The sequence below is a fragment of the Bufo gargarizans genome, chromosome 3 (genome assembly GCF_014858855.1).
Source record: "Bufo gargarizans isolate SCDJY-AF-19 chromosome 3, ASM1485885v1, whole genome shotgun sequence".
Classification (NCBI taxonomy): Eukaryota; Metazoa; Chordata; class Amphibia; order Anura; family Bufonidae; genus Bufo; species Bufo gargarizans.
In genome coordinates, this window is record NC_058082.1 from 289,514,478 (window position 1) to 289,540,652 (window position 26,175).

The 26,175-nt window shown below is 40.6% G+C and overlaps 1 protein-coding gene across 2 annotated transcripts in view; it reads right to left on the reverse strand.

The window, feature by feature from the left end:
• Window positions 1–262: 262 nt before the first annotated feature.
• BRIP1 (BRCA1 interacting helicase 1) overlaps window positions 263–26,175 on the reverse strand; it is a 298,550-nt gene continuing 272,637 nt past the window's right edge. For both annotated transcript variants that reach the window (XM_044285209.1, XM_044285208.1), the window contains 4 exons: window positions 13,713–13,825; window positions 9,913–9,992; window positions 3,514–3,852; window positions 263–2,041 (listed from right to left, as the gene is read on the reverse strand). In XM_044285209.1, the coding sequence (XP_044141144.1) occupies window positions 1,329–2,041; window positions 3,514–3,852; window positions 9,913–9,992; window positions 13,713–13,825 (1,245 nt within the window). In that variant the 3' untranslated portion in view covers window positions 263–1,328. The remainder of the gene's footprint in view (window positions 2,042–3,513; window positions 3,853–9,912; window positions 9,993–13,712; window positions 13,826–26,175) is intronic.

Below are 26,175 nucleotides of genomic sequence, written 5' to 3' on the forward strand. Positions count from 1 at the left end.
AAGCAGAACTGCGTTATGGATTCCGTTACCACGGACCATAACGCAATTCTATGCCTTTAAAGGCATTCTGTTATTCATTCCGTCATAATAGAAGTCTATGGCCTGCATAACGGATCCGTCCCGTTTCAGTTATGCAAGAGAGGACTCCCCTGCATAACGGAAACGGGGCGGATCCGTTTTGCAGCCCATAGACTTCTATTATGACGAAATGAATAACGGAATGCCTCTAAAGGCATTCCGTCATAGAATTGCGTTATGGTCCGTGGTAACAGAATCCATAACGCAATTCTGCTTTTACCACCAAAGCGTGGGAGAATTTCAAAATATGAAATTCGTTCATACCACTGTAAAGTTCCAGATACCATGCTCCCATACTAATACACATATTTACAGCAATCTGAAAGAGGTTAACGTAGCAACTGGTTCTCTCAATGCCTCTAGAATATCTGAAGGTGAGCACAGAGTCATTTTTTCAGTTATGTTGGTTACTTTATTATATGAGTATTTAGTGGTTCCACCATTCTGCCAATGGTTAGCAACATGCATGTTCAGTCCAATAATGTACAGAAAGCCATTAGCAAATCCTTACCTTCACTGATTTCCTTCAATAATCATATTCAAAAAGCATTGTAAATGCTATCATGATGTAAAGCCATCGAGTCCCACTGCCCATGCCCACACGGTACCTGTCAGTTCTCCCTGTATACACATTTTGTGGGTAGATAAAGCCATACTCACAGGGTTTCTCCAAGATCATTTTACACAAGTAGAAGATTGGGTCAGTTACTGGAAACAAACGTTCATATGAACACTCACACCAGTGTAAATGCCCTAGCGATCAACTGACAAAAGAGCAAATGCTCATTTGTTGGTTGTATGCATTATTTCTGCGAGTATGAAATGCCTGCTAGTCGGAAGCACAGCAGATGAAACAGATGAGCTGCCAACAGTGTAAAAGTATGGGGGGTGACTGATTAAGGTAACAACTGCTTATCCTACATGCACTTTCCATCAGCCTGTGTAAAAAAAAAAAAAAAAAAGTCTTTTAAACAGGTGCTGATCAACTGACTTGTCCATGCCCATCACCGCTCGTTATTGGGACATGTTAAAGGACCCTGTGTCCTGGTAGTAGATCAAATGAAACAAAATATCTCTGTGCTCAGTATCTCCTTCTCAGGACAGCATAGCATTTCACTTGCACCCGAATATTTGTAGTCAAAATGGGTGTACGTCCCGGGTCTAATCAGGAATATCCCAAAATGGCATAAGTGTCCCTCTACCCTTCTTAGGCCACAAAAAAGTTCTGTTGTAAGGTATGGCTTTAATCATTACTGAAGATCAAAGGATTTATTCTTTGACCTAGAAAGTCTATTTCTTCTTTTCTTCTCTCCCTGTGCATCAACAGAATGTTCACCTGGTAACACAGCCACTTTATCTACTATTGTATTAAAATTACAAGTGTTTAAATCATTTTCTGACCCTCTCTCTTTGCCATCAGTGTTATGGTCCTCATTATGTGTAATGCAACCATCATCAGATGGAAACAGCATAAAGTTGTCTGCTCCCTTCATATCAGGACTGTGCCACTGAATCTCATTGTCAAAAAGTTCAGGAGTAAAATGGATGGTGACATCCTCCTCCTCTTCCTCAGTTATCTCAGTTTTTTCTAGTACATTATTAACATCGTTTGTGTTGTCACGAAACAGTGGAGTGACATTACACACATTTTGAACACAGTCTCCATTACTGGTGGAGGCAGGTGTATCCAAAGTCAGTTTGTTAGATGGGGCTAAACATCTTCCCTCAAGTGCTTCAACTTCAAGATTAGCATTTTGGTAGGTGTCTCTCCTTGAAGAAGAGGGAAGAGGAGTTGAGGTGAGAGGACTGCTGATGAAGAAAGAGTAGAAAGAGGACTTCTGCTTTGTGAGGATCAGTTTCTGCTTCTCAGATTTTTCGGTCACTTGCTTTTTAGTTGGAAACCCCTTTTCTCTTCTAAAATTTGTATTTTTAGACCTCTGTGCTCTAAAAACATTAAAATCACCTAATGAAAGACAAAACAGAAAACATTACTGATCATAGCAAGTAACATGCAAAAGTATGTTCATGAATATACAGTGCAATGGGGTACAAAGAGATGTGGGGAATTTGGCCTCTTCAGATACAGTTGTTTCTCCGGAGAAGATGGTAGCTTTTGTGAAATCACAAAAATACATTTTTTGCAGTCTTTGCTATAATTAAGGTATATTTCTCCAAGATGAAAGTATATTCTTAAGTAACCAATATGAGATTAAAAAAGCAAGGTATAGGCTAGAATAACTTTGCTTAAATGCCTTCTACAAGTGGATGTGGCTCAAATGAAGGACAGTTCTGGATCTGCCAGAAATGAATCAACCCCAGATCAGCTGAGATATGCGTCAAAATTATCAAATGGTGCGTGTTTGTTTAATAACTCTTTAGAAAATAGCATTTTTGTCTACAGATGTTACACATGCAAACATTTATTGTCCAAAAATGTTGCAACTGATAAATTTGATGTCTACCTCATAGTTAGCCATGCCCACTTTTGCACTCGCTTTGGAATTTCCGCAAAACACAGGGCCTCATTTATCAAAACTTTCTCAGTTGCCCATAGTAACCAATCAGAGCTCACCTTTTATTTCTTAGTGTGTTCTGACAGGTGAGCTCTGACTGGTTGCTATGGCCAACTAAGACCGTTTTCCTGTTAAACAGTTTGGATAAATGAGGCCCACACACTTTGTTGCATAAAAATAGCTTTGAGAAAAGTTGTGACATTTCTTAAGGGTAACTGATAGAAATACCCCTAAGTGTTTCTATATGGCCAACACTGTAAATTAGCTTACTCATGTAAGAAATTTGTAGTATTTTTTTTCGTATACTACATCTAATCTACAAATCTCTAATTAAAGGGGTTATACAACATTAATACAAACCTCATAGAGTGGCCACCCCGCAGTGGAGATCATACCTACCTGGTCCCGGCTGCTGGATTCTGTGTATGTCACTCCCATACCAGCTCTTTCTCTCCCTACACCTCTGAAAACAACATTGGTTGACAGGTGGGGTGGGATGGGGGGTTTAGACAAGTGACTGCTGCAGCCAATCACAGACTAGTCATGTGATGTAAGGAGAGCAGGTCACCGCTCCGACATGTGACTGGCTGCAACGGTCACGTGTCCACCCGTCGACGGATGTTGTTTTCAGCAGTGCAGGGAGAGGAAGTGGCGGTTCAGGAGCGATGGACACCGAACCCAGCTGCGGGGACCAGGTACATATGATCTTCATTGTGTGTCGGCCACTCCTTTAATGATTTATTAGGGCCTCATACGTCCTAACTTCCTACAGCCACCAATACCATATCTTCCACGGCTTAATGCTAATCAGTTATAAATTGTGGTTTTAGGGAAGAAAATAAGTAAATGTCTTCTGTTTTAAGAAGGCCATGCTGTAATTCCAAATTAATGAATGCTTAATACAATGTGGTCCAATACAAACCTTTATTTCTATCTTTTTTATCTTCATCAGATCCTGACTGGTCAGAACTAGAGGGAATTGTAATTACAGATGGTTGGGAGGCACGGATGGGTGTAAAAAGCGTCTCTTCTGAATGGTGTAAAACACTGTCAGAAGGATGAATAGAGACGTCCAGCAGTGAAGAACTGATAATGCTATCATTGGTGGAAAGAGAAGGCTCCTGAGGACGCGTATCATCACTGACCACACTTGATATCTGGACCAGCTGCTGCTGATTTGTAGAAAAAGCTACCAGAGACTCCAGGGCACTGTTAAATGTAGAATGATGCTGGACCAGCTGCCGAACCCATTTTGACAGACCTGTATAACAGATTACATAGAATATTTTATTCTAAAAAGTTCCAATAAAAATCAAGAATGTTTTTTACATTAACAACATATATACATCTATTCTTATTGTTCTATGCTGTGCCATTCCTCTTTTATTGCTACTAGAAGTAATTAATAAATTGCCAGCAGCTTGCAGTAAAGATACAGATGGGAGTTACCAGTTGAGGGGTGTGCACCTGCACAGTCTGACACCAGCAGTACTGAGTGGACAGCGTCAGACACACCCACTACAGGTAACACCCAGCAGTACCTTTACTGCAGACTGCTGACAATTTATTTGTAAATTTCTAACAGGAATAATACAGGAATGGCACAACAGAGTCAAATGAATAGATGCTTCAGAACTGTTATTACATGGGGAATGCAAATAATTACTAAAATCGACATATCAGGAGAGGTGACAGGTCCTCTTTAATCTTCTAATATCTGTTCATCCCCTCCCAACAATACAGGTCCTTCTAAAAAAATTAGCATATTGTGATAAAGTTCATTATTTTCTGTAATGTACTGATAAACATTAGACTTTCATATATTTTAGATTCATTACACACCAACTGAAGTAGTTCAAGCCTTTTATTGCTTTAATATTGATGATTTTGTCATACAGCTCATGAAAAACCAAATTTCCTATCTAAAAAAATTAGCATATTTCATCCGACCAATAAAAGAAAAGTGTTTTTAATACAAAAAAAGTCAACCTTCAAATAATTATGTTCAGTTATGCACTCAATACTTGGGCGGGAATCCTTTTGCAGAAATGACTGCTTCAATGCGGCGTGGCATGGAGGCAATCAGCCTGTGGCACTGCTGAGGTGTTATGGAGGCCCAGGATGCTTCGATAGCGGCCTTAAGCTCATCCAGAGTGTTGGGTCTTGCGTCTCTCAACTTTCTCTTCCCAATATCCCACAGATTCTCTATGGGGTTCAGGTCAGGAGAGTTGGCAGGCCAATTGAGCACAGTAATACCATGGTCAGTAAACCATTTACCATTGGTTTTGGCACTGTGAGCAGGTGCCAGGCCGTGCTGAAAAATGAAATCTTCATCTCCATAAAGCTTTTCAGCAGATGGAAGCATGAAGTGCTCCAAAATCTCCTGATAGCTAGCTGCATTGACCCTGCCCTTGATAAAACACAGTGGACCAACACCAGCAGCTGACATGGCACCCCAGACCATCACTGACTGTGGGTACTTGACACTGGACTTCAGGAATTTTGGCATTTCCCTCTCCCCAGTCTTCCTCCAGACTCTGGCACCTTGATTTACGAATGACATGCAACAGCCCAGTGCTGCTTCTCTGTAGCCCAGGTCAGGCGCTTCTGCCGCTGTTTCTGGTTCAAAAGTGGCTTGACCTGGGGAATGCGGCACCTGTAGCCCATTTCCTGCACACGCCTGTACACGGTGGCTCTGGATGTTTCTACTCCAGACTCAGTCCACTGCTTCCGCAGCTCCCCCAAGGTCTGGAATCGGTCCTTCTCCACAATCTTCCTCAGGGTCCGGTCACCTCTTCTCGTTGTGCAGCGTTTTCTGCCACACTTTTTCCTTCCCACAGACTTCCCACTGAGGTGCCTTGATACAGCACTCTGGGAACAGCCTATTCGTTCAGAAATTTCTTTCTGTGTCTTACCCTCTTGCTTGAGGGTGTCAATGATGGCCTTCTGGACAGCAGTCAGGTCGGCAGTCTTACCCATGATTGCGGTTTTGAGTAATGAACCAGGCTGGGAGTTTTTAAAAGCCTCAGGAATCTTTTGCAGGTGTTTAGAGTTAATTAGTTGATTCAGATGATTAGGTTAATAGCTCGTTTAGAGAACCTTTTCATGATATGCTAATTTTTTGAGATAGGAATTTTGGGTTTTCATGAGCTGTATGCCAAAATCATCAATATTAAAACAATAAAAGGCTTGAACTACTTCAGTTGGTGTGTAATGAATCTAAAATATATGAAAGTCTAATGTTTATCAGTACATTACAGAAAATAATGAACTTTATCACAATATGCTCATTTTTTGAGAAGGACCTGTATAACCAACTTTTCTGAAAATGAACTCTACAGTACAAATGGAAGTCAAAGAACATTCATGTAGTCATAGCTGAATAGATAAATGTAAAAGGGGTGGTCTCACTTCAGCAAATGGCATTCATCATGTAGGCAATGTTAATACAAGGCACTTACTAATGTATTGTAATTGTCCATATTGCCCCCTTTACTGGTCTGATTCATTTTTCAATAGCATTATACACTGCTCATTTCCAGGAGTTACGACCACCCTGCAATCAAGCAGTTGTGGCTGTGCTTGCACACTATAGAAAAAGCACTAGCCTGTGTGTACTCCCACAGGACTGGCCACTAGAGAGAACATTGCTTTTTCCTATAGTGTGCATTCACGTCCACTGCTTCTGGTTTGAAGGGTGGTCATAAACCCTGGAAACAAGTAGTGTATAATGTGATGGAAAGTCTGCCAAGGAGGCAATATGCACAATCACAATACAGTGCCTTGTATTAACTTTCTCTACATGGAAAATGCCATTTGCTGAAGTGAGACAACCTCTTTAAGTCTCTCCCAGTTCTACATGTACAACACAGTCTCAGGGAGTTCTTCTATTTGACAAAATGTAGGATGAGAGGCAATTGGGTCTTGTTTAGATTAAATAAATCAACAATTTTAGGCCTCTTTCACACTTGCGTTGTCCGGATCCGGCGTGTACTCCACTTGCCGGAATTACACGCCGGATCCGGAAAAACGCAAGTGTACTGAAAGCATTTGAAGACGGATCCGTCTTCAAAATGCTTTCAGTGTTACTATGGCACCCAGGACGCTATTAAAGTCCTGGTTGCCATAGTAGTAGTGGGGAGCGGGGGAGCAGCATACTTACCATCCGTGCGGCTCCCGGGGCGCTCCAGAATGACGTCAGAGCGCCCCATGCGCATGGATCATGTGATCCATGCGATCACGTCATCCATGCGCCTGGGGCGCCCTGACGTCACTCTGGAGCGCCCCGGGAGCCGCACGGATGGTAAGTATGCTGCTCCCCGCTCCCCACTACAGTTTACCATGGCTGCCAGGACTTTAGCGTCCCGGCAGCCATGGTAACCATTGAGAAAAAGCTAAACGTCGCATCCGGCAATGCGCCGAAACGACGTTTAGCTTAAGGCCGGATCCGGATCAATGCCTTTCAATGGGCATTCATTCCGGATCCGGCCTTGCGGCAAGTGTTCCGGATTTTTGGCCGGAGCAAAAAGCGCAGCATGCTGCGCTATTTGCTGCGGCCAAAAAACGTTCCGTTCCGGAACGGAAGACATCCTGACGCATCCTGAAGGACGGACTGTCCATTCAGAATGCATTAGGATAATCCTGATCAGTATTCTTCCGGCATAGAGCCCCGACGACGGAACTCTATGCCGGAAGACTATAACGCAGGTGTGAAAGGGCCCTTAACCGGATGATGTGTTATCAGTGATTGATAGCATTCTCTGTGTAAGTGTGTATACAGAGATAGTTGTCACTGATAGTTGTACACAGGGGAGGTGTTATCAGTTATTTATACAACTCCCTGTATGAAGACATAGATAGCTGTCAGCTATCAATCTGCTCAGATTCCCCTGCTGTATAACATGCTGCCTGGAGTTTGTACTGCACTTCATGGTTATAGGTTCTCTTTAAATATACCATCAGCTAATAGAGGTGAAGGAGAACACTGTAAATAAGAAAACACTGCTGTCTTGGTAACTGCAACAGGGATGTAATTCCTGAAGGAGACATACTGTGTTTCAAGTGCTCATGTCTATAAATTGTTTGTCAAATCTGTTTTTATTGTAATAAACATATATTAAGAGTTAAGCATAAAAACAAGTCAACAGTAGTGATGGGTATACACTCTCACAATCTAGGACAATTGCCTTACACATAAGCCATAGACTACTGACTCTTAAAACATAAAGAACATACACCATTAAACTAATGACAATATATAATTTTTCATAGCAGTGTAAAGGAGAAGACCAAGGAGCTACGTATATCGTCAGATTATAGCTCATCTGAGTATAGCAGGTGAACTAAATAAGATTGTGGTGACATCAGAAGGGGGCATTTCTCAAAAAAAAAAAAAATAATAATAATAATAACCCCCTTACGGACATGTAGGTTGTGTGTTATCTATTATTGTATATTTGCACTACATGTGTCTCATGTAATACTTATTTAACAAGCCCTTGTTACCGTCAGTCTATATTTTTTTATTTAGTTGTTTCAATGTTTTTATTATATTTTTATAGCATCAAATGCATTTTAATAACATTAAGAAAAAGAAAGCGATTTTCACTATCTCATGTTTAATCATTATAATGTACATTACTCTGATTGTAAGGCATTGCAGACTTTTATTTTTTATTTAAAAAAATTATAACAAAATGTTTGTGTGCAACTGGGGTGCAGTACAAAGCATACTCAAAATTTAATTCTTAAATAACTTCCAGTGTATGTAAGTAAAATACATTGCTGCCTGTTTTGACAGTTTCAATGACGTTAAGCTACTGTACAAAAGCAAACAATACTTCCCCAGCTATAGGACATATTTCGGCTTTGTATCTCCTAGCATGAGAAATGCTGCCAAACAGTTTGCAATCATGTTTGGCGGATAGATTTTTTCTTTTTTTTTTTACAAGCAGAATGGTATCTGAGCTCCCCCTACTGTCCATACACAAGAAGTGCAAAAACTAAATTTTAAGCTCTTTTCTAAGTTTCTTTGTCCAGTTGTAACAACTTTTTGGCTGGACCACCTGAGGATTTAGGGATTTGTACAGCAGTGCTGCCTTAATAAATTGGACTCCTAAAGCTTTTAGCTGAGAAAATTAAAAGAAAATCAATTACTGCATGTGACAATACAGTGTTTTCCCTGTGGGCTTTACAGGCTGCAGAGTAAATGAATTTAATGCGTCTATGAAGACATAAACTTAAAGAGAAATAATAAATGGCAGCGCCTCATTTTCTCAGCTCATAATTCCCATGCTTAAAGGGTAATCCAATGAATTTAATAAAAATATTAATAAATGGAGTAATGGCCACTGTTATTTTAACTTTAACAATGCAGCTTTATTTTTTAACTCTAACATTATCTGGAGAACTTATGCCCTTCCTTTCCCTGAGACAAGCACCTACAGTACATCTCCCAAGATGCACTGCAATTAGCTCTTGTTAACCCCCTCCTCCCTAGTCCCAGAGATACATATGGTATGTAGTGCCCCTACAATTTCCTTCTCAAATGTCTAGAGAGAAACAGCTAGATATTCTCTGAGCTTCTTCACTATGCTATGACGGGGGGACGGGACCATAAAAAGATAGATAGCAGGTGGCACTATCAGAGAGGAAAATGTACATAAAAGTTTTACAATGTTATTAATGCATGTGTTTTGAAATAATACACCATTTGAAATGTCCTATTAATTGGATAGTAATACTTTTCATCGGATACCCCTTCTAAAGGTAAAACACTATGAAATGCCACTTGGCACAAGGAGCCTTCTCAGTAACTGACGTATGTTGGTCGATTGCTATTTACACGAGTCTCTGCTTCAGAGTATCCAAAATGTCATTAGTAGGGATGAATGAACTTCTGTTTTCACGTTCTGCGTACAAGGTTTGGGTTATCTAAGAATTCCGTTATGGATTCTGCTACCAAGGACTATAAGTTATCCATAACGGAATTCTTAGATAACCCGAACCTTGCACTCCGAACTTGAAAACAGAAGTTCGCTCAACACCAGTCATTAGCTAAGGACATGAGTGTTAGATACGTTCAGTATTCTTAATACTTAAGGGGGAGATATTTATCTACTCTCTTGCTTTAGTTCACACATAAATTACTTACTCAGAAGCAGAATAGGATCATTTTTGGATTCTCAGATGATATAGGGTAAATTTTAAAATTTGTTATTGTGTTAAAAAAAAACTAATAAACAGGGGAAATACTTTACATCTGCCAAGTAACTGCTGTCATCTTAGAAACGCAGGTAAAATAGTCATTGTTTTTACTTACCAGTTATATACTTTGGATTACTCCTGAACCGGTCATCAACTAAAATAAGTGCACCCCAGTCATTTTTATGCCTGATACACCTGATAAAAAAAAATAAATAACCTTAAAGGGGTTTTCAGTTTTTTTAATAAATATGCTCATGTAGTTGCTTACCTCATGCACATCTTTCCTTAGCCTTTTTTTGTGTTCTAACTCTACTGACCCATTTTCCCTATGTAAACAAATCCCTGTTTTTTTTACATGTATGTAGCACTTCCTGTTCCTATACCCAACCAAACCCATGATGCACTTCTCCTTTCTCTTCCACAGCTCCAACACCCAGCTAGTTTATAGCTCCACCCACTCAGGCATTTACATAAACACTCCCCTATCAATGACCCATGGACATGACATCACAGGAAATAAGAGAGCCGCATGCCCAGAATGGAAAATTATAGCAATAAAGAAAGACATTACAAAAGTACAGCTACCTTCATAAATTACTATTTTAAAAGATGTTGATGCAAACTGGTAAACCCCTTTAATGCTAGGTTTCGGTTTCAGGTACAGGTATTTTATGCAGTTTTTGAATTCAGAGTCCTCCTTTATGACCCGTTTCTGGAATTTGGCTTCAGAAACTGCTGAGAATGACTACTCATCTTATCCCTCCAACGTTGCGAAATTTCCCAGGTCTAGTGCAGTCTATACTTTCTGCTCCCTTTAGACACAGACATTTGACTGCAGCAACCAATCACTAGCTGTAACACCATGACTACAGCCAGTGATTGGCTGCAGCTGTCACATGTACGCGTTCAGATGGAACAGAGAAAGTAAAGAAGGTGGGGTACCCAGGAATAGTCAGGACATGAGAGGTGGAAGACTGGTAGGATGAGTATGAGTTGTTTTATTATTTTACCCCACTCCAAGTTTTTTTTTACTAAATGGCTAGATAATACTTTTACCTTTAAACCTTTCCACAGAACACAGGTAAGGTTTAATGTAAATTCAAAATCTTAAAACTGGCATACATGGCCAGATAACTGAATGTATATTGCTTATTCTACTATCTCACTTGTGGTGCAGGATGGGATAATCACACAGTGGCCCAGATTTACTATTGTGTCCGTGTCTAGAATCGGTCCAAAAAGTGTTGCAAATTGGCGCAACTAGGTTTTCTCCAATTTCTTTTGCCTCACCCAAAAAGGAATAGGGCTTAGCAGGAAGTGGTTCGGACTCCAAAGGAACGGGGTGGAGTCTAAGATGTGGCGTTTTGCACCAAAATTGCACAGCATTTCTGGAGTACAATTCTGTCTCAACATAGGTCAATAGCTGATATAGAGTCAGAGAAAAGTATCTATCCCTGAACCAGATTTACCATCCAGCCTGAACCCCTGTGATAAATCTGGTGCAGGTCTAGACAGCAGGTCTAAGCTTACACCATCTGCAGGCTTAGTAAATCTGTCCATGAAAATGCCAGTTATAATTCATTGATGTAATCACATCCTAACAGAAAGAGCTGCTTCAATACCTGCAGCACAAAGTACTGCAAAATTCCATTAATCTGGCATTACCAGGACTGCCAGATTATCAGATGAAATAATAAGACAACGTATACCATTATTATTATTTTTTTCATGTATGCTAATAAATTGTTCTATCTGCCAAGTATTTGGTTTATTTGAGGGGCAAATACAAATGATCATGTAGTCCTGTGTTGGAAACAGGTGCTGGGCTAAGGGTATTTCTGGATTTTTATCCTATTATCTTACCTTTATTGTCCTCTAACTTTCCACCTTTTAGAAAACTAAAGTTTATTTTATCATGCTGCTTCTGCATGGCAGAACATTTCTGGATTTTCAGGAAAAGTGCCAGATTCAAGCCTTTTCTGCTTCCATTGCCATAAATCTTTGTAGACATTTTGCTCCTAAAATGTGACCACTTTCTGTCACTGTCAGCATATATCATATTTTGGTGAAGGATCTCTTCAACTAAAAGGTCACTTGTCTTTAGTGACTTTCTCTTCCTGTGCATGGCCTTTTCGTGACGTTCTACTGAGTAGAAGGTGAATAAGGCTGAACTGCAATTTTTTTGCCTCTTTTTACTTTCGGAGACTTCAGAAAGCATTGCTTTGTGTTTGTGTTACCTGAGCTCCTCCAGGCCAGCCAGGCACACAATGAGAAATCCAATATGCTATTTGTTATAGTTCAGCGCAACACATTTAATCGATACTTGCAGGGAAAACTGAAATGAGGAGATTTGTATTGAATAAAGTAGGGCAGTTTTGTAGGCTCAGCTCTATAAATAAATGTACAAACTGATTATTAATTATTCACTGGCGCTAGTTAATCTGGGTATCATCTGTAGAATACACTTGTGAGGGTCAGTACTTCTACCTCCAGCCATCAGATTTTCCAAGCATCCGGCATTATAAAAAGAAAATATGGCAGAAATATCAAGTGACTGTAAGAGCACGATTCCTATGTATTTAGTACCTACATTGAACAAGACTATTAAAGCCCTGGCTAATACATTCATTTGTAGCTGAACTGTGCATAATCTATGAGAATGATAGCCAACAATATACACGACAAACACAGCAAGATTCAGCTTGCAAGAACATAGAATATGACTCCAATGAAAGGACGTAATATATTTATTTTCTCACATAAGAAATGCAGGGCAATCTTTTATCTGGACAGTGAGCTGAGGGACTGCAGACGAGAAAGGTTCACAAATTTTAATACTGAATCATTTTTAAGTTGGGTGAATAATTATTTAGCATAGAAATTTTGCTACTAAATAGCATAAAATAAAAATTCAGATTTTCATCGGCTTCAAAATAACATGAGCAATTCCTTAGCTACACTCTATATATTTTTTATCATATATTGGCCTTCCATAACTTATTTAGGTTTTTATTCAATTATGTTAATGTAGTTAAATTTACTACAGTTTTTCTTGGTCCTAAAGCAATTCGCATTTTGGTAAGGCACCATATAACAATGTGCAATCACCATGCTTTACAAGGTTTTTCCGGTAATAAAGATTTTTAACAAGTTCCTGCAGCGTGGTCCCTGAAACAGAAGATTCATACTTACCTGTTCCACGCTGCTCCAGTGGTCTATGTGGCCTCCATCTTCTGGTCCTGGCACTGTTTACATCAGACTAGCTATGGGCATGATCACATGCACTGCTTCAGCAAATGATTGGCTTCAGCAGTGACATGCTGCTTGTGACCACATCACCGCTGAAGCCAGTCATTGGCTGGAACAGTGCATGTGACCATGCCCGTAGCCAGACGGATGTAAACAGTGCCAGGCTCGGAAGATGGAGAGAGCTGAGGCAACGCCGACCACTGGAGCGGCATGGAGCAGGTAAGTATTAATCTTCTGTTTCAGGAGCCATACTGCGGGAACTTGTTTTAAAAATCATTTTTACTGGAAAACCCCTTTAAAGGGTCATAGATATCTTGACCGTTAATTATTTTGCAAACTTCCACATACAACAGGGGTAAAGAGATACTCAGTACATGCTGTCAAGTACCTTAATTGAATCTAGATGGATCTATTATGTTACTGTATAACAAGCAGCAATGGCCAAGCTTACACATTCACACAAAATGTCTTCATTAAAAAGGAACAATCTAAACTAGTTTTTACCAGCATTGACACCATACCCCTTTTAATTCATGTGGCTGAAGCTATAGCTCCGAATAAAATATTGGTGACTGTGGGACTTCCAGACATGACTAGTTGCAAACAAGTAACATTATAAACAGCTTAGTTATCATTATCAGGGAAGATCAATATCCAAGAACTTACCTCCCCAAGGCCTGATTAAGGGCTCGGTATGCTTGTATCTCATACCACTGGCTGCCAGGCAGAAGTCCTCTAGTTTTTGAGTGTTGGTCATTATACTTCCTTTTCAGTTCAACCTACGATAAAGAAAATAAAAAAAAACACAAATATCATAGAGATATCCATCATGAATCGCATGAGTCAAACACCTGACTGTGTCATTGCTTGTATGCTTTGAAAAATACACAGTTTCTGCACATTCACCTCTTCGTAGTATAATTAGTACTTTGCATTATCTAACATGCATGTAACACACAATGGGTTAAGTGACCAGAAGAAACTTGACACAAAATCCCAAATGGGCTGCTTGTATATATTGGCATGTTTCCTGGCGGCAAGGAATGTAATATTAATAAAATTCTATGGCTGTTACTCATATTATTTGGAATAGCTAAGCAGACTTAACATCACGGTAATGTACTTCTATTAGCACTCTGAAGATCTGAGGAATATTTTTTTTCTTTCTTTTTAACCATTCAGTCTTACAGGTTTACATGCTGCTTTAGTTTCTTAGCATGCCCCACATCTAACCAAACTGGTCATGTATAAAATTGATATTTCATTTCTCTAGTCTTGTATTGTCCAAATCATATTTCCGATCCCCGAGCATCTAAATTAAGGATCATACTGAGAGGGAAATTGCAAATACATGAAAGTATCAGTTGTAAAATAACAGTGTGAACAGCAAAAATTAAACAAGCAGACCAGCAGTGCTGCATGAGTAAGGTTTTATTTGTACGAATATAATTATGTAACAAAACAAAATAAAAAAAGTTTACCAAATTATTTAGTCGGATTAATAAAGTGGCTCTGTACATTTATAGCCTTTAAAGTTGACTACACACAGTTTTTATCATAGTTTTCAATTGTGGTTTTTGGTACAAAACAAAAAAATTACTAGAACTATACAGTATATAATCTAGGACTATTAAATAATCATAACAGTCTATTAAATAATAGAAAGGGAACGAAATATATTCATGTAAGGTATTGTTTTTTTCTAGATATAGTTGTGCAAATGCTAAAACACAGTTCAAGATTTAAAACGTAGAAACATCAATGCTCCCATTACGATCTACTTAAAACGTAATCTTGAAAAACAAATGTACTGGGTAGCAATGTTACTAATTATACTATAAAATGCAGAAAATTGGTACCTGATAATAAAAGAAAGGCACTATATACTATATACGGTATGTATCAACTGCATAAACAGCAACACTCATTTCCTTGAATAATCAATGTGAACCAACCATGAGAATGATCTTAGAATGATTATTATATATAATAACCGTGTATCTGATAATAAAACTATGAACCTAGTATAATACACCTGACCGTTGCAGCTCAATTCCACCTGCATTTAGAAAGGACTACGTTGATAAGAAATCAGTTTGGCGACAGACAAGCAAGAAAAGTACCTCGACAAGACGAGAAAGGCGAATAGGCATACACAAGCCTCTAAGTCACCAGGACGCTCCTTTTCCACTAGCAGCAATGTTAACAGTGCACCTTGGCATGGTAACAAGTTTTGACAAACATCACAAATCCCTGATTGTAAAAGTTTGAAATCTGCAAACATAGTTTTATGGGCTTTTGAGCGAAAAGCTGCCCCGGAAAGCTTTCGCCCTGTTTTTTTTTTCTTGTGGGTTGCTCTTTTGTACAGTGTTAACCTTTTTAAACTGACAGCTGAAGGGACACGCTTCAGGATAAATACAGAAGACTTCTAACTATTTCTGACAGGTAATTTTCAACGTGGGTTGGGGTACAAATTTTTATTTTCCATACCTATGCCCTTTCAAACAAACTGTCAAATTTACAAATACAAACTTTCAAGCCAGACAGTAAATTGAATTTGATTCTGTAGATTTAATAGTTGCCTCAGTCAGATAAAATGCATGTGGCAGAATGGTGCATGTTATTTTAAAGTGAAAGGTGGAAAAATAAATAAATAAATAAAAAATTACACAAACCCCCGAAGACACGCCAAACATTGCAGCATGTCGCTCTTGTGTGAAAGACAAAAATATTGTATTCTGCACAGATATCTTATGTCAATATATCAGTAAGGACACAAGCACAGCATCAAATGAAAATGTAATTAAAACAGGGCAGGTAGGCCTATTCATAGTAGATAAAAGAATGCAGCAGCATGAATTTATACAAATAATAAAACACATATACTTGCTCATCAGAAGACTGAATAATCAGGGAAGTCATTCTTTGCATCCTTTTTATGAAAATATACATGACCACAACACAAATAAATCCATTTTAATCACAGAAAGTTACATTCATGAGCTCATTATCCTATCTAGTAGTGTTTGGCTTGTAACAAGAGTCCCTGCTTACATCATAAGAACTGTGATATAAAACTAAAACATTCTTCAAATATATTATTTCAAGTATATTGAAGTTCTAGGTCATGATATAAACGGCATACTATGAATATAGGGACTTCAAGCCGAATGCTTTCACATCAGGCAATAAGCAGATACTAAGGCCTTATGTACACCAGTACACGTATCGGTAAGGCATAGCTGACACATTTTGTGTCCCTATAATGACTGCCATACTCCATATTAAACAATGTAAACATGTCAAAAGAAAAACTAGAGCGCAACACGCTATATCATTATGCAAGCTGAAAATTCTAAGGGCCAGTACACACAAATTAAAACAGCCTCTCATTCATTTTCATCAGAAGCAGCACTTGCTTTTTTTTTTTACCATGTGAAAAAAAAAAGGGTAGGAAGAAAAAATCAGCATGCCCTATGTTGGGGCGGAATCTGCACTGAATCTTCCATTGAAATTAATGGGAAATGCCGAAAAACTCTGGAATGCATTTACTCATTCAAGCGATTCTGAGATTGTTTTCTCGTGACATATTGTACTATATGTTAGTGGTATATTTGAGTCAATAAGTTATACATTTATTTTAAAAAATTCACTATTTTCTAAATTTGAATTTCTCTGCTTTTAACACCTCATGTACACAAACAGCGAGTCCGCAATATGCGGGCACCAGCTGTGTGCTCGCCACATCACGGATGCGGACGCATTCACTTGAATGGGTCCGCAATCCGGAGCTGCAATGCTGAATGGAGGCACTGAACCCCACGAAAGCACTATGGAGTGCTTCCGTGGTGTTTCTGTCCGTGCCTCTGCACTGCAAAAAAAATAGAACTTGCTCTATTTTTTTACGGTGCGGACGGATCACGGATCCATTCAAATTGAATGGGTCTGGATCCGTTGCGGCAGCCGCATTGCATTGGGGCTGTGTGCAAGAGGCCTAAGACAGATAGTGATACCTCATAAAATAGTTATTATCATTCTACATATGTCTAGTTTATGATGGCATCATTTTGTAAATGTCATTTTATTTTTTAGGTCGTTAGAAGGCTTTGAATTTTAGAAGCGATTTTGAAACTTCCAAACCCACTGTTTTAAGGACCAGTTCAGTTATGAAGTCATGTGAAACTGTAGAAAAGGTATATCAGTGGCACTACACCAGCCTATGTGCTATATGAAATGAATACCGAGGGGTGATGCCTTGCGGTGGTGCTCAGCCTGTAGCAGCAGTGCATATGCAAAATAATCTTCAAAGGAGAGAAACAAAAGCGAGCGGCACTCACCGATTTGTAGAAAAGGTATTCTTTAATCCAGAGCAGGAGGGGGGTGCATGGAGTGCAAACACAGCATGAAGCAACAGCCGTTTCACGCGTATGTGTGCTTCTTCTGGCTTTCCAGAAGCCAGAAGAAGCACACATACGCGTGAAACGGCTGTTGCTTCATGCTGTGTTTGCACTCCATGCACCCCCCTCCTGCTCTGGATTAAAGAATACCTTTTCTACAAATCGGTGAGTGCCGCTCGCTTTTGTTTCTCTCCTTTGAAGATCAGTTATGAAGTCATTTTGTGGGGCTTATATAGTAGAAACAACCCATAAAGTCCCGGCGCAGATTCGGAGGAAATGTCTATGGTAGGTACAACATAAGTCTATGCGCACCTAGATGATGCACAAGACGCTATGTACGTCACTCCATCAGCACACCACTGAACTGTATAAGACCTAAGGCCATCCTTCATATTAGATAGGGCCAGGGGCTATTCATAGTATTCAGTATATTGGACACACTAGATGGGCCAAATGGTTCTTATCTGCCGACACATTCTATGTTTCTATGAACCGTCACTGGGGCTGCTGGAGAGGCCTGAGAGCTAGCCTCCCTCCTACAGACTATGGACCCAGAACTATGGAGATTCCCCCCCCCCCCCCCCCCCCCCTCAGTCTCTTGGGGTTACAAGGAACTATTAACCTTGATTTATGTGTGGAGTATTATAGGCCATGTTCTGTTTTATTAGTTCGGTAGAGGAATCTACCGACCAGAGACCGCCTCCTCCAGCTCATTATTCTAGAAAAGGAAAAGTGTGTAGCTTCTGCCTGGGGGTGATCCTATTGTGTTGGTTAATTGTATCACAGGTGGGTGTTTTGTGCCTGTGAGTGATTACGTTATCCCGTTGTGTTGATTAATTGTATCATATGTGTGTGTTTTCTGCCTGTAACTACACGTGATTGGTATGTAAAAACTGTCTCAGTCGTCCACAAGGTCCCCATGGGGAGTATCCCTTGCTGGAAGACCTGCATAAAAGGCTGGCATGTAGCCTCATTAAAGTGTCCTGTTCTACCCTTCATGAAGTCTGGGCTCATGTTTCGGGGATTGGAGAACTACACTTTTGGAATTGATATAATCATTATACTCCCCAGAGTATAATCCCTAGCACTTGTAACAGCTGTTCCTGTATCGCTCTCTGGAGGAAGAGAGGTGCACCCACTGGAACCCTTGTCGTAGTTCCAGGGTGGGTAGAAGACGGCGAGATCCCAAACAAGCTGTGGCGGTTTGTGGGGTCGGCAGTGCTTACGGTGTGTCAAGTGGAGTGCTTCGAGTCCTCGGGAAGCACTAGGAGCATCTATCAATGGAGGTACCCAGTCGGGGTGCCAGGAGATCAGTTACAGTGGTGGCAGCAGTGGGATGGCGTCCTAGTGCGAGGAGAAGCAGCTCGGATACACCGTTCGTGGATTTACAAAATTGAGGGCAACGCTTTCTGCCTGTAACTGCATGTGATTGGTTTATGTAAAAACTGTCCATCTTCCACAAGGTCCCAATGGGGAGTGTCCCTTGTTGAAGACCTGCATAAAAGGCTGGCATGTAGCCTCATTAAGTGTCTTCATGAAGTCTGGGCCCATGTTTGGGGGATCGGAGAACTACACTTTGGGAATTGCTATAAATCATTATACTCTCCAGAGTATAATCCCTAGCACTTGTAACAGCTGTTCCAGTATCGCTCTCTAAAGGAAGAGAGGTGCACCCACTGGAACCCTTGTCGTAGTTCCAGGGTGGGTAGAAGACGGCGAGATCCCAACCAAGCTTCGTCGGTTTGTGGGGTCCGCAGTGCTTATGGTGTGTCAAGTGGAGCCCTCGGGAAGCACTAGGAGCATCCATCAATGGAGGTACCCAGTCGGGGTGCCAGGAGATCCGTTACAGGCGCATCTAAGAGTGGATAATTATAGTAATGTCATGTGCCTTCAGCTGATTGGACATCACAGATGTCAATATGGATTAGCAGGTCATTTATACCTTGTTTGCAACAATCTTCCTCATTGCTGCCCAATACCCTTGATGAAGCCAGCTTAGCTTGTGAAACATGTTGGGGGGCAGTTAGCAGGTTTTAGGTGTCTGAGTCTGGTCCTGTGTAGTTCTCTAGCAAATGTGTAACCAGTTTATGGTGTTACATGTTCTCTCAAATAATTATGTAACCAGTGTATGGAGTTACATCATTAACAGTGAGATACCAATTTTTAGCGCGTGAACCAGCAAACATTGTCGCATACAGTGCCAGTATCTTCACTGGCAATACTTATAAAGGTAGCGTCACAGAGATAGTGCATGTCTTTGTCTGCTATTATGCAAGTATCACATAAACACGTTTGATACATGGACTGCACACACCTGTTTTTAACCTCTTGTAGTTGCTCACAGAGACATTTTAAAGACGATCAGTAAAAGTTATGTTTTATGGAGAGAAGTTATCTGGGTCAAGTTTGGGTATTAGCCTAATAGGCCTCTTTTTTGACGATTGTATTACGTATACCCATACCCAGATAGGGTCCGAAAGGGATTCCATTGAACAAACCTTTAGAAGGCATTAACTATACCATCACTAAACTATATAAACTATTGGCCAAAAGAGGCCTTACTTCCATATTAAACATGTATGTATATAAATATACAGACAGGACAAAATACAGTGTGTTGCAAAAGTATTCACCCCCTTGACTTTTTTCGTGTTTTGTTACATTACAGCCTTAAGTTCAATATTTTGGCAATCTGAATTTTATGAGATGGATCAGAACACAATAGTCAAAGTTGGTGAAGAGAAATGAGAAAAATATATAAATAAAACTATTGTTTAGAAATAGAAAACTGAAAATTGTCATGTGCGTATGTATTAACCCCCTTTGTTACGAAATCCATAAAAAGCTCTGGTGCAACCAATTACCTTTAGAAGTCACATAATTAGTGAAATAATCTCCACCTGTGTGCAATCTAAGTGTCCATGATCTGTCATTACATATACACACCTTTTTTGAAAGGCCTCAGAGGCTGCAACACCTAAGCAAGAGGCATCACTAACCAAACACTGCCATGAAGACGAAGGAACAATCCAAACAAGTAAGGGACAATGTTGTTGAGAAGTACAAGTCAGGGTTAGGTTATAAAAAAATATCCAAATCTTTGATGATCCCCAGGAGCACCATTAAATCTATTATAACCAAATGGAAAGAACATAGCACAACATGCAGAGAGACGGCCGCCCACCAAAACTCATGGTCCGGGCAAGGAGGGCATTAATCAGAAAGGCAGCACAGATACCGAAGGTAACCCTGGAGGAGCTGCAGAGTTCCACATCAGAGACTGGAGTATTTGTACATAGGACAACAATAAGCCGTACAATCCACAGAATTGGGCTTTATGGCAGAGTGGCCAGAAGAAAGCCAATACTTTCAGCTAAAAACAAAAAGGCATGTTGTGAGTTTGCGAAAAGGCATGTGGGAGACTCCCAAAATGTACGAAGGAAGGTGCTCTAGTATGATGAGACTAAAATTGAACTTTTTGGCCATCAAAGAAAACGCTATGTCTGGAGCAAACCCAACACATCACATCACCCAAAGAATACCATCCCCACAGTGAAACATGGTAATGGCAGCATCATGCTGTGGGGATGTTTTTCAGCAGCCGGGACTGGGAAACTGGTCAGAATTGAGGGAAAGATGTATGGTGCTAAATACAGAGATATTCTTGAGCAAACTAGTCTGTCCGTGATTTGAGGCTAGGAAGGAGGTTCACCTTCCAGGATAATGACCCCAAACATATTGCTAAAGCAACACTTGAGTGGTTTAAGGGGAAACATGTAAATGTTTTGGAATGGCCTAGGCAAAGCCCAATTCTTAAGCCAATAAAAAATCTGTGGTTAGACTTAAAGATTGCTGTTCACAAGCGCAAACCATTCAACTTGAAGGAGCTGGACCAGTTTTGCAAGGAGGGATGGGCAAAAATTCCAGTGGTAAAATGTGGCAAGCTCATAGAGACTTATCCAAAGCGACTTGGAGCTGTGATTGCCGCAAAAGATGGCTCTACAAAGTATTGACTTTTAAGGGGGGGGGGGGGGGTGAATATTTATGCACATTGAATTATTTTGTCCTGTTTGTTGCTTGCTTCACAATAAAAAAAAAAAAAAACATTTTCAAAGTTGTGGGCATGTTCTGTAAATTAAATGATGCGAATCCTCAAACAATCCATGTTAATTCCAGGTTGTGAGGCACCAAAACACGAAAAAAGTCAAGGGGGGTGAATACTTTTGCAAGGCACTGTAACTCACCATTAACAAACTTCAAGACAAACACAGATGTTAAGAGTTAAAGGATATGTCCACATTTTTTTTTTCCATTGTGGCTTTTAAAATGAAAAAAACAAAAAGAAAAAAAAAAAAAAAGGTTGAAAATTTTCGGAACTGAAATTTTTTTGTTATTTTGTTGCTACAGCTCCTATGCAGGCCTATGCATCTCCATGGTAACAGGCAACAAACGCTGCACAGTCTCATCCTGCAGCCACACTTCCTTCTATTGGTTCTTCTTTTAAATCTACCAAAAGTAAGTAAGCATGAAGTAGGGATCAAAAGGAAGTACATACAACTGCAGGATTAGACGATATAGAGGTTGCTTATTGTAAGTTACTATGGAGACATATTGTATATAAAGGAACAGAAGAGAAACTAAAGGAAGTTTTTAATTAAAAGTGTCAGAGATCGGTTTCTCTCGGTTATGGGTTTCTTGCCATCTCCAAGCCTGCTGACATTACTCGATGAACCAGATGGACAGTGGAAGTAAATTACAATTTGGAGGCTTGGATAGCACTGAAAGTTCTAGTTTATTGTAGAATAATCTGTTGGCATAGCTAAAATTGAGAAGACATTTACACATAGCACACAGAACATCCATTTAAATGTAATACATTTTCAAAGACTATGATGATAAGTGAACGGATAGGATGACAACTTTCCGCTTCCATTAAACTTACCACACTGTGGAAGAATAAATCCTCGTGTCTATATCACAAATGCAGCAAAGTCTGTAAACTCCTATGGGCATAAGGGTTACAAAGACTGCTAATTATTGCTGAGTGACAAGACAAATAAAGGTCACCAAATTTAAAGTTTTCTGCTTAAATAAGCAAAGCTGATGTTACATCTTGCAAAAAAATCATGTTTTGGCATGATAGGCCGATGTGGATTGCTGTGGGTTAAACAGTCATTAGAGCCCTGGCAAAGGTATATTAGGAAAAAAATTAAACCTCACGTCAGTTTAATGCAATCAGAATCCATTTCATTGTATAACTTCACATTAGCAGGCATCAAATAAACGCCCAATTCAAAATGACAGGTTGCATATGTGAAAAAGCCACTCTCCCCTGCTAGCAAATATCCTCAATGTGCAGCAAACCACAGGCTAGGGATTAGTTAAAATGTCAGAAGACAGCCTTTTACCTGATCATCCTTAAAATATACTCTTAGCTGTTAGGCATGCTTTACAAAGGGCTCCAGCAAGCAAGCAAGCAGCAGACGGCCTGTGGCAAGCTCTGCCATCTTGAAGCTGTCAAACAGATTTAGACTTTGATCTGTCTAGGAGGTTGTGAATACACTGTCTTCCTATTAGTTTGTGTCTAGCAGTATTATACCTTTTAGCCTTGATGTGCTTTACGCATAATTAAGCTGATGCTACTACCCGCCTGTGTACATTTCTACACTTACAGCTACACATAGATTTCAAAAGTTAGCATTATAACCTGGCACATTATAAAATGTAAGACATATATTGGCTTCGGTTAACTGAAAGGCATAACTTTAATGGGTCTGTGATAGCATTTGAGTAAAGTTTTGCTCCATCTTTTTACCACATGTAAAAGTCCCCAAAATGCAGTTTTTCACTGTATTTGGAGCAAATATTCTATATACAGTATATTCTGCACTATGGGCGAAGATTTTCTTCCTGTAACTGACACAGCAGCTGTCCTGTTATCCATGATATGTGTCTTCCATCTGCAGCGCACGGGGGGAAGAGGGGGGGGGGGGGGGACGACGACGACGTCCATGGGATTCCTTTAAGATCGTATAAGTGTTTGTTCTGAAGCCCGTTGCATTGCAGCAACAAGGGCACTGGACCCTTTTAGTAATATGGTGGCACCCAGATGTAGGAATGCCAGAGTGGAGTTGGGTGGCCTAAATTTCCTTTAATGGTGTTGCACGTGTCACGGTGCTCCTACCTGGATATGCTAAAATCCCAGGCGTGGTCGTTGCGAAGCATATAAAGAGGTAGTTGATGGAAGGGATGGAGAAAGAAATGTGAGTCCAGACTTTGTATAACGCTAAACAGCAACTTTACTCGAATAAACTTTCTTCGAAACAGTTTACAAGCTTTGTCTTGGTTTCCAGCAGGCTTTGGCATAGTTTTTCTGAAAATGATCCGATCCCCGCCACTATAGGTCATAATGGGGGAGGGAATATACCCTTATGGATCTTTGGCAGGGCGTGGAAGACAGAGATGACTGGATGGGCTAACAAAATGTATTCATATTCTTTTTTATTGAAAATACCCAAATCCATGCCCAATGTCAAAATGCTGACCAATTCTGCTTGGAAAGGAAGGAGAGGATTGCCCCTCAGCGCGGCATATACAGAAGTGTTATTTAACAATCTTTTGATGAAGGACCTATATTGAAAATGGTCTGAAACGCTTTACAAGTATATCCGTGTTTTGGAAGTTTTAAAACCGCTGAAATAAAGTTTTCTTACCTTGCATACTGAAGTTAGACTCAAAGTTTTTTGGGAGTTTTCTACTAATAGCGCAATCCAGGTGCTATGTCCGTGCTCCTGGCAATGAGACACAGGTGAGAGCTGTCTTTTTCTTTCATTGCTTTAATATATCTATATATTAATATAAATATATTCTTAATAAAATATATATTCATATATAAATATATATTTCTAAATAGAGAAATCTCTCTCTCTCTCTCTATTCATATATATCTATATATATGTAGATATATCTATATGTGGGTAAGTGCCTATTTCCAGTGGGCGCGCAACCATTTATTTACACCAGTCAGTGCTGCCATTTTTGTATTTCTTATATATATTTATAGATATATCTTTTGTAGGAAGGCACAAGGGGCTGTCATTGATGGAAGGTATGTGCCACCGAGGTTCCTGGCCTCGGTGAGGTAAGAGCCGGTAGTTTTAAGTGTCAGCTTGTGCTGATTGACACAGTTTGTTGTTAGTATGGCTGTAAAACCGATCCGGGACGGCTCTTACTGGGAGTAGCTAAAGTGCTGGGTGGGTGGCTTCTCCCTGCACTCCAGGCATGGTCTTTAAGGCCTATATAAAAACCCAGCCAGCAGTCTTAGCTGGGTGTGGATGATCCTCCATCTGACAGGGAAGCTGTGAAGACTCTGTTTTTGGATCTGTGAATTGATGACGCGCTAAAGGCTTGAAAGCCGCATGCTGGAAAACAGGCACCTAAAGCCTGCTCTGGATGGCTGGGGGGAAAACTGCTAACCAGGTGAAGATTTTGTTCTATGGACAATGCATGGTGTGAACAAACACCAAGACTGTGAATGGTCATTTTGTGTTTCCTTATGTGTGAATAAATACCAAACAGTTTAAGTTAAAGACTTTGTGATTGCCTCTATACTGCGTCCACTAGCCTGTCTACCAGAGCAAAACCACACAATTGGTGTTGGATGCGGGCAAACGCAGTGAGGCAGGCCTAACGGCCGAATTATTATTTTTTATCCTATATTAAGCCGGCAAGGTTACGACCCGTGTTCCCTGACAAAATGGAGGTCGTGAAAGCCCTCGTAGAGGCTAGCTTGCAGCAGCGGGAGGCTAACAAGCAGCAGCAGGAAACTAACCAGCTGCTATTACAACATGTAATGGCGTTACAAGCGGCCGGAGCGTCCCCGATGCCGGGAAAGCTGTACGTGCGGCGATCCCTAACATGCCCTCCTCGGATGATGTCGAGACCTATCTGGCGATGTTTGAAAAGGTGGCCATGAGGGAGAAGTTACCCCGAGACCAGTGGGCTGAGGTCGTCGCTCCGATCCTGGCGTCTGGACCCCAGCAAGTGTTTTATCTCCTAGATGATCAAGATGCCGACTACTCGACCGTGAGATTCTTGCGAGACTGGTGGTGAATTAATTGGTCCGGGCTCAGCGGGTGCACCAGTGGTAATTGTTGTGCTCGACTGAACTCTTTATATTTATATAAAGCATTTGCTTTATATACCTGACATAATTTAACTCGGCTGAACCCGCCAGACCACAATATTATGACCTTCTACACAGGTTGCAGAAATGGTTGAAGCCTGACATATTGACTCCCACTGCTATGCTGGACCGTCTGTTGGCATATTTGTTTTGGAGGGCTTTGCCGTACCCTCTCCAGCACTGGTTCGGCCAGGTGTCTCCTGGTAATGCCTTAGAGATGGTCGACCTGGTGGAGTGCTACGAGGCAACCAGGAATCTGAAAGGGGGTTCTTATGGGAGTGGGCCAGTCAAACCCCGGAAATCTCCGCCCCAGACCTGGCGGCCGGTGCCAGCCAAACCCGCCCGGGACGTATCCCCGGCAGACCCAGCCCCGGTGGTTTGCTGGAGGTGTCACGAGCCTGGACACATAAGGGCCGACTGTACCCATCGGGGTGAACCCATGGAAACCAACTATGGCTACCGCCACTAATCATATGCCAGGAAGCTGTGTGCCACAGGTACCTCCGAGACTGTAGACAATAGCCACCTGTGTCATTGCTTGATTCAG